The sequence below is a fragment of the Montipora capricornis genome, chromosome 5, assembly GCF_036669925.1.
Source record: "Montipora capricornis isolate CH-2021 chromosome 5, ASM3666992v2, whole genome shotgun sequence".
Taxonomy (NCBI): Eukaryota; Metazoa; Cnidaria; class Anthozoa; order Scleractinia; family Acroporidae; genus Montipora; species Montipora capricornis.
The window spans coordinates 17,019,789-17,037,288 of record NC_090887.1 but is presented as its reverse complement, the minus strand read 5'-3'; the positions used below and the strand labels follow the sequence as shown (position 1 = coordinate 17,037,288).

General features: G+C 40.5%; 2 protein-coding genes across 5 annotated transcripts in view; one reads left to right on the top strand and one right to left on the bottom strand.

The window, feature by feature from the left end:
• LOC138049688 (spectrin beta chain, non-erythrocytic 1-like) overlaps positions 1-11,378 on the top strand; it is a 44,442-nt gene extending 33,064 nt beyond the window's left edge. For all 4 annotated transcript variants that reach the window (XM_068896090.1, XM_068896091.1, XM_068896093.1 and 1 more), the window contains 16 exons: positions 342-550; positions 1,073-1,277; positions 1,678-1,872; positions 2,303-2,482; positions 3,141-3,385; positions 4,072-4,210; positions 4,959-5,043; positions 6,077-6,168; positions 6,302-6,406; positions 6,624-6,854; positions 7,678-7,702; positions 7,838-7,931; positions 8,142-8,217; positions 8,845-8,936; positions 9,452-9,494; positions 10,499-11,378. In XM_068896090.1, the coding sequence (XP_068752191.1) occupies positions 342-550; positions 1,073-1,277; positions 1,678-1,872; positions 2,303-2,482; positions 3,141-3,385; positions 4,072-4,210; positions 4,959-5,043; positions 6,077-6,168; positions 6,302-6,406; positions 6,624-6,854; positions 7,678-7,702; positions 7,838-7,931; positions 8,142-8,217; positions 8,845-8,936; positions 9,452-9,494; positions 10,499-10,648 (2,166 nt within the window). In that variant the 3' untranslated portion in view covers positions 10,649-11,378. The remainder of the gene's footprint in view (positions 1-341; positions 551-1,072; positions 1,278-1,677; positions 1,873-2,302; positions 2,483-3,140; positions 3,386-4,071; positions 4,211-4,958; positions 5,044-6,076; positions 6,169-6,301; positions 6,407-6,623; positions 6,855-7,677; positions 7,703-7,837; positions 7,932-8,141; positions 8,218-8,844; positions 8,937-9,451; positions 9,495-10,498) is intronic.
• Positions 10,497-17,500, bottom strand: part of LOC138049698 (prolyl 4-hydroxylase subunit alpha-1-like) — an 11,631-nt gene continuing 4,627 nt past the window's right edge. The window contains exons 6-12 of the mRNA XM_068896101.1: positions 17,349-17,419; positions 15,520-15,619; positions 15,342-15,395; positions 14,334-14,399; positions 13,667-13,735; positions 12,914-13,010; positions 10,497-12,530 (exon numbers count right to left, since the gene is read on the bottom strand). Of these exons, the coding sequence (XP_068752202.1) occupies positions 12,460-12,530; positions 12,914-13,010; positions 13,667-13,735; positions 14,334-14,399; positions 15,342-15,395; positions 15,520-15,619; positions 17,349-17,419 (528 nt within the window). The 3' untranslated portion in view covers positions 10,497-12,459. The remainder of the gene's footprint in view (positions 12,531-12,913; positions 13,011-13,666; positions 13,736-14,333; positions 14,400-15,341; positions 15,396-15,519; positions 15,620-17,348; positions 17,420-17,500) is intronic.

Here is a 17,500-nt window from a genome sequence, read left to right as displayed (position 1 = left end):
ACCAATGAGAAGACACTTTGTTTCAGGATTCCCCAGAGGTCTTCTCTCCTTCAGTCAAGAGAAGAGCTCTGGGGACGAGATTGTGTAGTTTTGACGAAGAGAGTCAGCATTCTGTCCCGTGCGCACGCGCTAAGTAAAACTTTTTATTTTTATTTTTAAATTATTGATTAAAATCATTATGTATGGATCAAGTCTGTAAAGAAAGAACACAACCTCGCATAAAATTTACGATCGCATGAGCCATGCCCAGAAATGAAAAACGAAGTATTTTTATTTTAACTATTATCCCTTGAAAAAGATGCCGGGTAATGTTGTTTAATCTGTGTGATTTTTGTTTTCAGTACTACTACGATGCTTCTGAGGTCGAGGCGTGGATGAGCGAACAAGAATTGAACATGATGGGCGATGAACGAGGCAAAGACGAAGCGAGTGCTAGTGCCATGTTAAAGAAACACGAAACGTTGGAGGCAGCCATTGCAGATTACTCTGAAAGTGTCAATGAACTCGGTGACACAGCTAAGGCTCTTGTGGAGAGTGGACACCCAGAGAGGTAAAATGATCATCCCTCTCCTTTGTGAGATTTATTTTGGTCGTAACCGTGCTCGCGGCTTGCCTCGTGTTAAATTTTGTTCTTACTGCAAACAAAAAGGTTATCTCGTTGGCGGTCATTTCTGCATCCAGTTTTTGGACTTAAGAAATGATGGACTTATCAGTATTGACTTCAGCATACCTGGAAAACTCCAAGTTTTCCAATCACAAGTCAAACCAATGAGCATCTGATAACTTTTTTGGTGTTGCTGCACCACGGTGCTTCTAGTTTTGTGTAGTAATAGTCCACTTTCATTATATTAAAATTTCCTCCTGAACAAAAGGCATGATCTCGAGGCACTCGAGAACAAGCTCATACAAATCCTTATATTTATTCCCCAGAGCCTCGAGATAATGCCTTCTGTTTAGGACTGAATTTTGGTCTATTCAAAGTAGTTTCTTTGTTTTTCAAAGAGGCTTTATGTTGCTCTTAAACTCAGAGGAGGTAACTTTGTTTATGAAACGTTTTAACTTTCTTTTAAAGCGAAACAGTCAAGATCCGCCAAGCACAAGTGGACAAACTCTATGAAGGACTGAAAGATTTGGCTGAGGAAAGGCGAGGCAAGCTTGACGAGACACTCAAACTTTACCAACTACAGGGTGAAATTGACGATTTGGAGCAATGGATCGCAGAAAAAGAGATTGTGGCGGGTTCTCAGGATATCGGACAAGATCTTGCTCAAGTGGAGGTACATGCCCTTTCTATTTGATCACGTTTAAAGGCAAAACAAACAATCTTCGAGAGATTTGCATAGTACAATGTTAGTGTCACAGGGCTAGTCTTTGTATCGCCAGCTTTTCGAGCCATCGGGCCTCCAGGGCTTCGCCTCCTTTTCGGAGTGCATTCCTCCAGCCTGTCCTTTCCTCAGCAAGTTCTTCCCATCTTGTCTATGTCCAGGGCCACCAAGTCACGTTTTACGTTTAAAGGAGGAGGGGCAGAAATATGCGCAGTGTCTCGCACAGTTTCGGACGTAGTTGTCTCTTAAAAATTTGACTAATAGTTTCGTGTATGACTTTCATTTTAATCTTTAGAAGCCAGGATCAATTGACCTTTCCGTATTGAATCATTTTGTCGTTATTTTTCAACAGCTTCTCATCGAAAAATTTCGCGAGTTTGCTCGGGACACCACAAACACTGGATCGGAGCGCGTGGCTGCCACAAACGCGGTGTGCGACCAGCTAATTGGCACAGGCCACTCTGACGCTGCTACTATCGCCGAGTGGAAGGATCAGATAAATGAGTCCTGGGCCGACCTATTGGAACTCATTGAAACTAGGACAAAGGTATACCAATATTGTTATCTTCTTGTAACTTGCGATTGAGATTGCAGATGTACACGCTCGTTTGTATGCATTGTCACAGAAATACTATTATTAAATTTTGCACGACGTGTCATCAAGTTCAAAACAAACATGGGTCGCTTGAACTTTTTGAAATCTTGCCCGCGAAACAAAACTCTTTAAGTCATTCAAAACCTAATCATATTCAATTACGACTTGCTTCAGTCTACTTTCCCGCGCTTAGACGCGGCTACAACTTTATTTCCTCGGGTTTTGATTGGTTCATTGAATGGTGTACATCATACCTGATTCTACTTGATTGGAAAAATAGGTTATTTGGAGTTGATTGTCCGACTCTGAATTAAGAATCGTTCTTCCTCTTTTCGTTATTTTAAGTCTATTTAAGGTATTTATTACAATCTTTTATTTCCAGATGTTAGAAGCCGCTCGTGAGCTTCACAAGTACTTCCATGATGCTAAGGAAGTGTTGGCCATGATCCACGAGAAAGAGAACCTTCTTACAGACGATCTTGGACGTGATCTCAACAGCTTGCACCAGCTTCAAGTTGTTCACCTTGGTTTTGAGGCCGATTTAGCGCCACTCGGTAACCAGGTAAAGATTAAAAACTATCAATCTTTATTGGTACCAATATTAATTTACAATAAACGGTTTTTGAAATTAGCATGGGTAAAATTCAGTGCGAAATGCCTTACAAATAAGTAAATAGTAAAGACTAAACTTGGAGCCAGGCAGCCATAGCAAGCACTTTACAGTTGAGGTTTAATTATTGTTAGGGTTAGGCAATGTAGGAAACTATTCTATCCGACCAACCTTTTTCTGGGAAATGAAAGTCGGAAATGTTTCGGATGAGTGTGTCGAAAGGTAAAATGCAGGGTATGTGCTTCTCTCTTTCTTCTCAGTTACGTATAGTATAGCCTTAAATTGCCTCAAAATTTCTGACTTTCCTTTATTTTAAGCCCCGTGTGAGGTTACAGAGGCAAGGATACACACTCAAGTGAAGAAAGAATTGGGCCCTACGGATCCCCACGCCGCTAAGTCACCTCATTAATCTGCTGCGTTGTTGCCTTGATGGTGTTGCGGTTCGAGTCCCGCTCAGGGAAAAAAAACCAATTTTTTGGATGAGTGTGTCGAAAGAAACAATGCACTTTGTGCTTCCCTCTCTCTCTCTCTCTTTTCAGTTACTTTTTCTGGGAGCTTATTTCATATTAGTAAATTAATGTGACGTTTGCGTTATTACTTTTGTTCCCAGGTCGTGGCGGTTCAAGAAGAAGCCAGTCGTCTCCAGGGCGCCTATGCCGGCGACAAAGCCAAAGAAATTCAGGCCAAGGAAGATGAAGTGGTGGACGCTTGGAAACGTCTAAATTGGCGCGTGAAACAACGAACCGAGAGGCTGCACGATGCCGATGACTTGTATAGATTCCTATTGGCTGTACAGGATCAGATGCTGTGGATGAATGACATGCTAAAACAAATATTAACCTACGAGAAAGCCAAGTGAGTTTCGAAACTGTACTGTCCTTTAAGGACAGATTGTGTGAAGGCAAAATGACGTTTGCCTAAATTGCCTTTTAACTGGTGTAATCCAACAACATCGAGTTAAGTCTGCTTAATCTTTCAGTAGGGATTGTCGTTGTTCCTTTGTAATGTCGCATGTACAGCTATCAGATCTGAATTCCAAATTTTCGTCTTCTCTCGTTAGTCTTATCCTTTTCAGTATCAGTGGGCCATTTCCGAGTTCGTGTCTGCCTCCTCTTTAAAGCGAGTCTAAGCTCGACGTTTTCCTTACGAAAATTAGTTCTCATTCACATGTAAAGTAGAAGTAATTACCATCACAAAAAGTTCGCACTTAGACTCGCTTTGAAGAGGAGACGGACGTGAACTCGGAAATGGTATATTAGAGACCACATTTGTCAGTTGCCTTCGTTCTGACTCTTCTCAACTTATCTTTACTTTTATTTTTCTCTGCACGTTCTCGCATATCCCGTTTTCAATCATCCTCATTCTTCTTTTCCCCAGTATTTGTATTTTTTTTTTTTTCAATTTGATCCTTTGTGCCTGTTTATTTTAGTTCTAGTGAAGTGATCTTTTTCTTTAGCCATTCCTGTGGCCTCCGCAGACAGGTTTTTCTTGTCACGCACTCTTGAAGATAATAATTTGTTTCCGGCTCTTGTTTCCAAAAGGGATGTACCCGGAGTGGAAGTGCTGATGGAACAACATCAAAATAGAAAAGTCGAGATCGATGCACGGGATGATAGCTTCCAAGATGTCATTAAAATGGGGAAAGATTTAATTGCGAGAGATCATTACGCCACCCCGGAGGTAATGTTTTAATTAATAGGTGTTCGGCTCTGTGCAAATACTTAGCAGCTTGCCACCGACACTGCGATAAAGATAGCAGTCTTAGTATAAACTAAGACCTACAGTGAGATGACATAGCACAAAAAAATGATTTTAACTCATTTATTCCTGCAACGATTGCAATAATTTCGAGCGCTAATTGGTGAATGGCAAAGGATTTTGGGAGTTTGAGTAGCCAATCAGAGTGCGCCTTCAGTGCTATCCACTGTTTAAGTATAGACCAATAGCAATTATAAAATAATTAGGATAGTACGCGCACTCTCATTGGTCAATAGCTGTGTTAAGAGGAGAGTTTGGAAACACGGCTGTGACATCACACGAATTTTGATTGGTTCTGTGCGTTTTGATTGGTTGATAGGAATTATGAGCGTGTATCAAGAAAATGTGTTTCCGTCAAGAATTTTCCTTCATTTGTCGAATTATCTTTGAGAAATATTTTAATAGACGAGGACTTCTTTGCGTGTTTCCATGGCCTCATCTAAACACTCGGGGAAGTTGGGAGAATTCTCGACAGTTATGCAAACCCTCGACTGCGTCTCGGGTTTGCATAACTGTCTCGAATTCTCCCAACTCCCCCTCGTGTTTAGATGAGGCTATGGAAACACAGCAAACGCCCACTATTGCTCAATTAGTGTCTGGTACAAGATATTCTACCGAAACATATTGGGAGGAAATTCTGAATTTATCATTGCACATTTCTCAACTATAGATAAATGAGAAACTGGACATGTTAAGGAGACACAAGGACGAACTAACACTAGAATGGGACAAGAGATGGGAACATTTGCAGTTGGGTAAGGAAATAGTTTAGGAAGGTATTTGAGTTCATACTGGGGTCCAGGTAGGCCATAGACGGTAAGACCTTTTTCATAATGGCGGCCAAATATAATATTCTTTTGCTTTAATGCTAATAAGCCCTTCTAGCCTCACTACGACGAGCAAATTTCAGAAGAATTTTTGCTTCAAAATGAGGGCACTAGCTCTAATTAACATAAAGACAAAAGAATGTAAAAGTGGTCGCCATTTATGAAAGTGGTCTTTTAGTGCGACAGAAATTCAAGTCAACTTTAGACTTGCGTGACGTCTTATCGTGTTCTGATCCGCTTAACTGATTCTTTCGAGGGGGATAAAGCTAGACCCGAGAGCGTACTTCGGCATCTCTGAAGATACCTCGTCTCTAAGGTTACAATGTAAGGTACCTCAACAAAAAAAATAATAAACCCCGTTCACATGCAAAGTAGAACTTGGGCATACTCAACCCGTTCATTTCCGAGATCTAAAAGGTCATTCTCCAAACTAAATACCACAGATTTCGTTTGGTGGCTGGTCATGAGAACTTGGTGTTTCATCAAGATAACATCCCCCTAGTTGATAATAATTTTCATTCTCAATACCTGTCTACCTAACAGTAGATTGAAATTGTTAAGAGAATTTACATTCTGATCACTCCTGAGAGTCAAAGGGTTAAAGCCTTCTTACACCGCCACCTATGAACATGCCTGATGTCTTGAGTCGTCTTCTGTAAAAAAGGTTGGCGACGTTTAATATGCTTTATTACATGGCTGGTGTTTCTAGCCGATATAACGCTCGCTCTGATTGGCTAAGAGCAGCTAAGTGCCAGGGCCGATTATGGGTTATGCAAATTTTTTCTTCTTTGGAACCGTTCTGTTAGCCATAAAATCTCAAATCTCGGCCTAGCTGTATTGGCCTCGCAGTCGCTCGGTCAATACGGCAAGGCCTCAGTTTGAGATTTACTGTAACGACCTCGCTGTCGGTTATTAAGTAGTTAATAGCAACTAATATCGCGTTTTCATTTTTGGTCCATAGTACTCGAGGTCATGCAGTTTGCTCGCGATGCGCATATGGCTGAAGGATGGATGATTTCACAGGAACCATACCTCAAAACCGAGAACCTCGGGGTAAGTCCGCGCTATCTTCATTTTACAAATCTACGCTAAGAATCAACGAAAATTGTCTTAAATTTCTCAAAATGATGCTTTTCCCGGTTTATTACTGGGTGATAACTTCGTTCGATTTTTCTCTTGTTTTTAGACCGATCTCAATGAAGTTGAACAGCTCCTGGAAAAACACGCCAATTTTGAGAAACTTGTCAACACACAAGAAGAAAGATTCCTTGCCTTGGAGCGCCTTACCACGGTAAATTTAGCCACTAAAATGCTTCTACCCTGATCTCTTGGATTCCTTTTACAATCTGAAGAGCACATTGAATAATTTTGATGGTTTTTGAAAACAATGTGCCAGGGGTTTTTTTTACGCACTGCTCTCCCAGTTATAAAATAGGATATCTAACCAAACAACAAATGTATTCTTTTCGAAATAGCATTGCGATTCTAGTTGTGCGTTTTGTTTTTAGTTCGAGCTTCGCGAAGGAAAACGCCGCAAGATGGAACAGGAACGTCGCGAACGAGAAGAAAGAGAAAGAATAGAAAGGGAAGAGAAAGAAAGACAGGAACAGTTGGAGAGGATCAGACGGCAAGAGGAAGAAGAATTAAGAAGACGAGAAGAAGAAGGGAGAAAGAGAAAGGAGGAGAGGGAGAGAGCGAGAGCTGAAGAAGAAGCATTGTCTGCGGCTCAAGCAGCTGGGGTACGTATACCTAGCATTGCCTTCCAATTCCAGTTCGTGTCCTGTCCACCCACCGTAAAACCCTTCTGTCATCGCTAGCTTGGTGCTCTACCCATCTTCTAACAGTTTAAGCCTAATTCACAACGTACTCTCTCTTCTCAATGTCATCTTGATACTCGATCTCCCCCACCCCCCTCCTCGCCCCCAAACCACCTACCACTCTCTTCTTCGTGGTTGGCTTTGTGCTTTGACCACGCTCTGTTAACATTGTTTAGCTTTCTTTTTGGTATGTACTCCTATTCCGGTGTCAGCTTTATTCTTAATCCACCTCGTCTGAGTATCCAAAATTCATTTTTTGATCTACATCCCCAACAACAACAATTCTTTATTAGATCTTTTTGCCCGCAATTAGCGAGGGCTATTCGAGGCGGGCAAAAGAGGAGAAAAGAAAATTTAATAGTCCAATAAATTATATCCAAGGAACAAACCTAGAAGCAATCTAGTTTGTCGTGTGGTTTCATGATATCCCGAGTGAGATCGGGGGTCTGACTGTACTCAATACGGGGAGTAACATACAATGTTATGATTTTGAGAATTGTTATCAGAAATTCTTAGGTAATCGATCGTCCTCGTTTTTCAGGATTTCAAGGAGTTCATTCTTTAGTTTGCTTTTGAATTGATTTTCCCCATCTCCTAGTATCAGTTTCGTAATAGGTGCGCACTGCTTTCCGAGCATCGGCTTCGTTCTGTACCACCCCTCAGGCTTCCCGGCATTGACACCTTTGTCGTATTTCATGTGTTGCGTCAATGCGTTGGTTCTAATCTCTGTTACATTCACTTGTAGGTGGAGTCCACACCAGAGGAAAGAGGTAAATGCTCTTGTTCCCATACGTTCACAACACATGACTGCTTTACCGGACTATTGAGTTGGTCCAAAATCATACTTATTGCTCGTCAGTAAAAAGAAAAGATAAGACAAATCTAACCGACGAGTTTCATTGCAGGCGAAACTGATGCGAGCGTAACAGACGGACGAATGGAAGGATATCTGCACAGAAAACCCACCATGGATGGTCCCAACAAAAGAGCATCAATCAGGTATACTGACGCTCGAGGAGAACCTCTTGTAGAAATTACACTTACTGGTACTGTGCCCTTGGTTACCTCGTTCGTTGACATAATATTTATGGTCCTCGTAAGCCGCGAAAATTAGTGATGATTGATTTTCTTTAGACGGATTTTTAACGAGGCATTCATCAACGATTCAAAAATGATCTGGCAGGCTAACTTGTTCTTTTCTCCTCCCAGACAATGGAAGCAATTATATGTGGTGCTGCAAGATATGTCCATTCATTTCTACAAAGATCAAAAGACTGCACGTGTGGTGAGTGATCACATTGAATGAATGTACTGGGCTTAAAGTTCACTGAGCCTTAAATATTTTATTATTTGATATATCTTCACCATAATTAAACGTATTTGAACGTTTGCTCCTCGAAATTCTGCTTTTTTTGTGTACTTAAAGTCGGCAAAACTGACAGACGTTTGTCCGTTGACAAAGCCAGTGAGAGACATGGGTCGAAAATCTTTTGCATTTTCGTTGTAAACGAAAAAGTAGTTTTGTCATTGATGCATTCCTCTCTCTACCTATGTCGTGGTAAAGAGCGTTTTTCACTCACGTGACCAGCAGCCATATTGGAATACTGAAACAAAAGAAAGTATTTGCACAAAAATAGAGTTTAAATCCCAGAGGATTAATTTGGTACACCATCATGGCCGCCATGCATTTGTTTTGGAACACCAACATGGCCGCCGTGACGTCATATGAAAACGCTCTATAAACGACTACGACTTTTTAACTGATACTCGAATACCCAATAAAAGCGACGAGTCGAGGGGTGTGGGGAAAAAAAATATGTTGCGTCTAGGTGAGGAAGGACTGACTGAGGAAGTGTCCTTGTGAATTGTTGCAAAAAAGCTCAAATCGTATCATGGCATTGTCTTTGTTTAGGATCATGAGGCTGCCCATACCTTACCAACATTAGAGGGTTTTGTGGAGGTCGCCACTGATTATACGAAGAGGAAACATGTCTTCAGATTCAGGTAAAGACAGGTTTTTTTTTTTCCGTGGTAATGTGTCATGGTGCAAGATATTTCATTCCAGCAATGTGCATCAGTAAGTGACGAGGGAAAGCAATAAAAGGCTTTCTGATGTAAAAGTAAGATTTAAGTTATCGTTAGTGTTAAAAGAAATTTTGACCGCCATCGTCATTGATTATAATCAGTGAAGTATTAAAGTGTGGAACAATATTCATGATGATCTCTACCCTCAAATATTTAGTAGAGGGGTCCGGATGCCCCCTTGCCTGGTAAAACCTAGCTGCAATACGGGTGGACATTTTGGTGTCTCAAATAAGCTTCTTCAAAGCTGTTTTCGTCATTTTCTTTTCCACTTCATAAAAGTGACCCCTTATCTTGTTTGACATGCATAAGCTACTGAATAGTGATCACCACGTTCTTCGAAAAGTAGATCCAGGTCAACTTTTAAGTTGAATTTCACTAGGATTCTATTAAGTAAATGCTTACTGACTCACTATTTCGTTTATTTCTACTTGCAGGACAAACGTTGGTCAAGAGTTTTTGTTCCAAGCGAAAGACGAGGTTTGTAAAGCGTTCTCCTTTTTATTTTTTTTTCCCGACCAAATCCAAATCGGCTAACTCAATGTGTGCCTTATTCAAATGTCCAGGGGTTAAGATTCTTTGTGTATTGTATTCGTATTGTAATGTAGCATTCTGATTTAAAGAAAACGTTTTATCCCCAACGAGGGCGCCTTCTATTGACCCTATTTGGTGGAGTGATGATGAAAACGGTATTTTTGGCGCGTTTCGAAGCAGCAAGGATAATAAAAATGTGTTTAAATAGCATTTTAGCAGATATTTGACGATTTTAATGTGAATCTCCGTAAAAACGAAGGAGGTCAAATATATGTTCCATGTATTCGTATTCTGGAATACGGTCAATCGAACGCACCCTTAGTTAGCCGACTTGGTCCATTCCAGCTGTGAGCTTAGTAACCAGTCCCGCAATGACAACGAGATGAAAAGGCGACATAAGCATCAACCCTTATGAAGCAGTGACATTTGTATCAAAGCCTCGGCAGTTGGGCACAGCAAAGACAGGGTTTTTCGCCTGAGTTGATATGTTTAATTGGCTAACGTAAAGAAATTCTAAAGCTGACGTTTCGAGCGAACGGCTAACGCTCAAAAGGTTGGCTTTCAAATTTCCTTTACAGTGATCAAGTTACCATATCAAATCGGCAGAAGCACGTGAATTTGAAGCGTTTAACTTGCAACTCTTTTCCTTGGAACAAAGTTGGGGATTTTAGGACACCAATTTTATATCCAAATATGGACAAAAATGAGGTCGAAGCTGCACGCGCAGGAAATTGCACGAGCTATGTTACATCCAAATAAGGAAAATTTTAAACTAAAAAAAAACCCTACTCTGAACCAGAGTTCAACGCTTGAATGTCATAAGCTTCTGACTCGGTTGATAAACCAGTTTATCTCACATTGTGCACGTGATTAAGTTGAGTCAAAACTGTGCTGTGCGGATTGCGCGGCCTTGTTTTCCCTCGGGTCTAAGTTTCTTTTGTTCTTGTTAGGATGACATGAACCTATGGATAAAAAACATCCAGGAAAACCTCGTGGATAAGTCAACAGACGAAGCCTCACCAAGCAAGAAAGGCGAGAAACGAGGGGGCAGCGGATTCTTCGCCAAAAGAAGAAGCAAAAACATGGAAGAGAAAAAATGAGAAATCGAAATAATCCATTAGATTCAATATTTTGAGTGACTTTGGACTGGACGTGGCAATAGTGTTTTCATTTTTTTAAATGGATCGTGTTAAGTGGTTGGTAAGTTCTTCCGTGAGGAAGATGGGGACGTGACATGATCTGTGATTGTATTGCTAGAATATTTCTGCATCGCAGAACATAAATATGTTAATTCGAGACATTGGTTTATCTATTTTAACGAAGCCTTGCTGTTCACTGTAGCGACTTGGTAAGGTGTCCGTGCTTGCAAAAATTGATAAATTGATTTGTCTGCGTTATGGTTCACTAAAACAAGGTTGTATCGACGAAATAGCAACTTGGGAACAATTCGTCACAATTAAGAGTATTTACAATTGTCTCGAGAGGAGGAAAACAAATTTGTAGACAATAACAAAGTGGAGAATCAGCTTAGTAAGGTACGTTTGTGTGAAATGATTTTTAAAATACGCCCAACAATTTTTTTCTTTGTTCACAGGCCTTGTGCAATGTGAAAAAAAAACCAACCGCTATTTTGTTTATTTCATTCGTTGGTTTTTCTTTTTCCAATCTTCTTTTTTTTAGTAAAAAGACGTAATTAGGGTAGAAAAAGAATGTTATTGTACAATTTGCCGCTTTCTCTAGAAATTTACCTTAAATTCTCCAAGATTAATTGCCGTAGCCAAGCGGCTTATAATATTAGCAACGTGAGAAGTAAACTGAAAGAACACCTGATAAGGTCTCTGTCCACGTGCTTGTTATTGAATATTGATACTTGGGCATCTCAAGATCTTCCCCAGATCTCCAGCTTATTCATACTCGCGCAGATTCAACAGGTGGATTATTACGAACAGCTCGTTTCTTGCAGCTAGATTTCATGAGGTTTATTGTTAGGCTCGGTGAACTATGCGCGCAGTACACACATTTCGTACATTCTTGGGTACGGAGGTTGTAGTACTCGAAGACTGGTTAGCGCCAATCTTTGGTTTAGAGGTATCATGGTGTTTAACGCTGGTTAGCGGTAACCATGCTACGAGCAACCCGGGCCTGTTTTTTCCTTAATCGCTTTCTATTCGTTTACACGATCCCGAGGGAAAAGTTACACTGGTATCGTGTGTGTGATCAAATACAGAGCGATAAGAGAGGACCGGAAAGAACTCGTTTCGGTATGGGAGTCGAACCGAGATCAAGTAAACTCCCTCAAAATTTTAATACAAGTTTGCCAGGCAAATGGCAAAAACATATCTGTAAAATCAGAGTGCAAGGCAGCATTCGAACCAACGACTTGCGAATTACCAATCAGCATTGCATTCTGGGAGTTAGAGAAGCTGAATACTAAGCATATGAGCTCACCACTAACAAGCGAGTTCAGAGTTTCAAAAAACCTGCGCGCGTCTGGATAATAACAAGCACATTTAAAAAAAAACCCGAAAGATTTTCATATTCTTGCAACTTTTTACCATAACAAAAAAGACAATAGGCCATTTTCGAGTTCATGTCTGCCTCCTCTTCAAAGCGAGTCTAAGTGGGAAGTTTTTGTGATGGTAAGTAGTTCTACTTTACATATGAATGAAAACAAATTTTCACAACAAGACCTTTGCACTTAAGACTCCCTTTGAAAAAGAGGCAGACAAACTCGGAAATGGTCTATTATATTCTTGTTTTTATCCCGACGGGTGCAATCGTTTCTTGAAACTGCGAACTGGCTTATTGCACAAGGTGTTTAGTTCATGACCTGTCCAGCAGAAAACGTTAAACAGCTCCGTGAGCGTCAAAGCAGGAGTCCTCGTACTCAAAAGCAATTCTATCTTGGGTGTTATTCGTCCGGCGACAGTGAGCAAGGTCGCGTAAATTCATTCCCATACTCGTGGATCCACTTGTTAGAAACTGTAAATTAAGAAAAGTCACCCTTGTGAGGTAGATACCTAAAAATATATAGTTTGGTCGCATAAAGCAAGAAATGAGCGCAGAAGTATTGACACAGAAGAGTTCTGATGTAGAGCAGATCAAAATTCGAATCGAAAAGAGCGGCTATTCTACCTCACAATTACTTCGTTACGGATCACGTGAGTTCCAAGCAAAGTCAACCTATGTTTGCCTTGCAAGCAGGAAGTCTCGAATGAAAACGCTCGCTCTTTTTAACTGGAATTTCTCCACAAATTGCTCAAAATAACTCGTCGAAGTTGGAATTATATTTATACGCCGGGCGAGACTGGGGCGACTGAGCTCGCCCTAGTCCTTTTGCACAACCCAGGTATATCAAAACATACCCCATTTCCACCCTTTTAGCACAGGGCAGCCAGCATGACGTGTTCTAAAATCCCCTTCGCCTGATCGAAGCATGTTGTGCCAAAAAACGGCGTTACCCTGTGCAAAAAAAGGAAGAGTTGATAAATTCCACTTATCTCTAATTTTCAGCAATGATGAGTTTCGAACAGATCTACATTCCATTCAATGTGGTTCTTGTTTGTTTTCCTTCACAAAAACGCTTCTCTGGTCTGCACAAAAATAAAGATAAGTGAACGAAGTACAGCCTCATCGCAAGTTGTTTCTTTCAGAAAACGTTCGTCAACATCGGAGTAAGATTTTTTTGGTTCTTTCCGTTGCGTTGCATGTTCCCTTGTTAAATATTTGCTCGTGGTTCCTTGTTCCCCAAATTACTTTCAAACTTGTTCCCAACTTTTTGATCCCTAAAATTGTTTTCAATTATTTTTGTTCCCTTTTTCCCTAAAATATTTTGACATTGTTCCCCAGTTCCCCAGTTCAAATTAACCATGTTCCCTTGTTCCCCAAAACCCCTGGGAGGGCCTCACCTGACGTCATCAAAGTGGTGGCCATGTTGGTTGTACTGAACAATAGCAAAAAAGTCTTTTAGGAATTTGGCAAGCGAGCGACATTTTGCTTTTTTTTTTGTACACCAACATGGCCCTCTAATCACGTGAATGCACACCAAGGGCCCACTCAATCAACCAATCATGGCGCTCGTACTATCTGAGATACGATTAAGGGTATTTTCAGATTACCTTTCGTGGTTTAACTCTGGCTCCAACATACGGGAACACTGTCGCTCCACCAGCTTCAACATCCGTCATCTGGGAACGTCAAATATTTAGAACAAGAGGATTCGAGGTTTTTAAAACAAGTAGTTGCTGCCGTTTCCCATTTGCTGTCAGTAAGGAGACGGCAAACGGTAGACTGACATTTGCATTTCGTCAAAAATAAAACTATCTCGGTTTCTTGCTTATTTATTGAATGGTAGCTTCAGATATCGAGCGACCTCTAATAAAGAGAATTCTTACGACAAGCATCAGCCTGCATTTCTTTTCGTACACGCAATCAAAGCTTTAAACCTCTCTGTAGCAAATGCACAAGTTGATCTCCTTATGCCGAAGACGGGATCACTAAAAGTGTTTTTACCAGCCTGAGTATCAGGTTTCCAGGATTGGTTTAGAAAGAGAAAAGGGAATAAAAGGCCTTCCTGTCTTTACTCGGCCCCACTCCCCCCTCACCAGATACCCAGGCTTTGTTCTTACGAAATTACGTGATACAAACTGAACAGCATTGCACTACATGATCGACAGACACTACAGAACACCCATGTCCTATCATGGTGTGATGACAATTGTACTGTAAAATGACAATTACATGACACTACGTGCGAAACTAACGGAAATTCGATAAGTTACGTACATATAAGAGAACAGTAGCGATCCTGTTCCCGGTTCCAAGCTGACCAAGCGAAGAATTCTCAAGATCCTATAAAACAAGGATGCATTTAAGTTTAAGAAGTTTTACTGTACTAATAACCGAAGTAGGGTCTTTCCTCTTATTCAAAACGATATTGCATTAGCTGCACATTTTCTTACTTTCTGTTTCTTTGCTCGTTCTCTGATCCAGTCACAAAGCTCGTTTCAGTAACATACAAGCTCTGTTCTGCAAATTGTGTAAACTAAAAAAAATCGAGGAAAGGAAAAACATTGTTTCTTGGCCTAACTTTCCTTGTCCAACGTTTATGACGTAAAAATAATCGATGAAATGTGTTTTTCTCTAAATGCTTCGCCGAATTAGCAAAAGCAGTTCTTCACGAGGTTACAGCTAATGCATTACTCGATATTCCCTGGTCTTTGAACTGTGCTAATATAGTTAATAGAAGCTACAATCCTGGTCAAAAGTTGTTAGGAAGGTTGCGCACATCACTTCACTTCACACCTAATTCGATTATTCTAACTATTGGCTGAACTATTTGAAAAAGAGTATACAAAAATTTGGTTTATCAACGGAGTTGATAATGTAAATTGACCACCGTACAGAGATTCTAAAAGCTGACGTTTCGAGCGTTAGCCCTTCGTCAGAGCGAATCCAGAAGGGCTAACGCTCGAAACGTCAGCTTTTAGAATCTCTGTACGGTGGTCAATTTACATTATCAACTCCGTTGATAAACCAAATTTTTGTATACTACTTCCCCACCGACGCAGCACCACAGTTTCTTTAGAAACTACCCCTTCATTTATTTGAAAAAGAGCATGCTCTTGAGGCCCCCCTCCCCCATATTCAATATTGGAAGAAAAGTCACCATTTTGTTTGGTGCAAAATCCAACATTGATAAGGGGGGGGGGGGGGGGGGGGGGCTATCTCAAAAGTGACGCTACCTTCCCAACACTTTTGTCCAGGATTGTAGTTTGAAAGATTGAGACTTACCCTTGAAAAGTCAAAGTGCGGATCGTAATGACCTGCCAATCCGTAGTTTTGGACCTACAAAAAGACAATTTTCATCGGCTCAGACAGATGGCAGAAGTAAATGGAGTAACGGTCTAATTAAAGCGCTCTATAAGTTAACAGGACAGAGAAAGAAAATGAACAATTTTACTACTCTTGCCTGGAAATCTTCCGCTGTATCAAAGTTCAGCCCAGTTAACGCTGTCATACGTCGGTTTATCTTGTCGATGAGTTTATCGTGTCCTCCATTTAACCAGCACCTAGATGTAAAACATGTGAATTTAACGATTGAATCTTTAATGAAAAGAGAAAAAAGCGGCCGAGCATCGTGCCAAGTGCTACAATATTATTGAGATCACCTTTGTGGATAGGGTTAATGGGGGGTTTCATCTATGTGTGCTTACTGGGACTTCTGCGCACGCGCACTAAAAAAATTCATCACCTTCAAACCTAATGCTCATGCTATAGTTTGAACTGAATTTCCCAAAGTGACAGTCGTCGATTAACGTTTCTTTATAGTTTGTTTCTTTTCCTATTTCTTAAAGGGGCGGCTATGTCACCGGCGCAAAATGATGTAATTCATGACACCCAAAATGCCCAAAAAGTAGAATGAAACATTGCAATAACCACTTAAAACTGTTGAACAACATTAAGAAATACAGCAAAAGGAAAGAAAAGCATGGATGGACACAAAACGGGCACGATTAAAACGAATTGCATATGGATAATCTTGAAAAACGTCGACCCGACGTTTATGACAATTCGCCTGGATAAAGGCCGTTTTTGCTCAGAATCATGTTGTTTGTGATGTAACGATAATTTTATCAGTAAAAGCATTCCACATAACTATTTTCGAGTCTTAAACTCGTGATTAACTGAAGATTTGCTCTGAACACCCTAAAATATCGTGACATAGCCCTTTTAAGGTGGCTCTAATCAGTTTCAACATTTTGAAGAGACACCACACCCTCTTTAGAAAGAATGGCACTTCACACTGTATGACGTAACAGCAATAAGTCACCGTGGCAACGGGAAAGCTCTGTAACAACACCATTTATTTTTTCTTTAGTTGCACATATCTCAAAAACAAACTTTGTGACCCCCATTTTTTATTATTGAACAGTGATCAAAAGGCCCAATGAAACCTCCTGCAAAATTTAAAAAAATTCCGCACTGCAAAATCAGAGCCACCTTTAAAAAGTCAAAGATTTAAGGTGGCTCTGAATTAACTGTACAGAACTTTTTCAAACTTTGCAGAAAGTTTCACCATGGCCTTCTGATACTTTCCAGTAATAAAAAATAGGGGTCACCGCGTTTGTTTTTGACATGTGTGCAATTAAAGACAAAATAAAGGGTGTTGTTTCAGAGCTTTCCCGTTGCCACGGTGACTTATTACATCACAATAATGATCACATATTGTTCCGCAATAATTGGTGTTGTTGCTTAGAGCGGTTTTCAATTGAGTGTCGAAAGTAATTAGTTAATTACTTTGGTTTAGCATTACTTCACTCAATGATTGGTTCAAAGTTCTTGCGCCACTTTTTCAACCAATCAGAAGTGAAACCAAAACCAATTGTGGCTCGCGCGTGCACATTTTCCCGCGCTTTGTGACGGCTACGTGTAATTACTTCGAGTTTTGATTGGTTTACTGGATGGTCTCCGTCCTTTTTGATTGGCCAAAGTAATTACTTTGGTTTTGGTTTTACGACACTCATTCGAAAACCGCTCTATGGTACCATAACATTGCTTATACGTGATACAGCGTTGTAGTGTCAAACCTTCTAATAAGAACGTTTTTTGAGAACTTTGAAACTGGCTTGAGCCACCTTAACGTCGCTAATTCGTTGAGTTTGATGAGGCTACAGAAATATTTCTTTTACTCTTTCGAGCTGGGTTTAATGAGTGGTGACGCATTATTATTTGGTATCTAACTGATTAACAAGCGGAAAGAGATCTAAGAGTGGAAAGTGCACCATAGTAGCTACGTACCTTTTGCTTATTCTATAATGTGCAAACTCCAATTTTCCTGTAAGTGGGTTGTGAACGGTGGCTCTGTTGAGCTATGAACAGCCATTTGTTAGAGCAGGCAAGTGAGCGAGTTTTGCATCAGTGGCATTCCAGTTAGACTTATTTCCGAATTG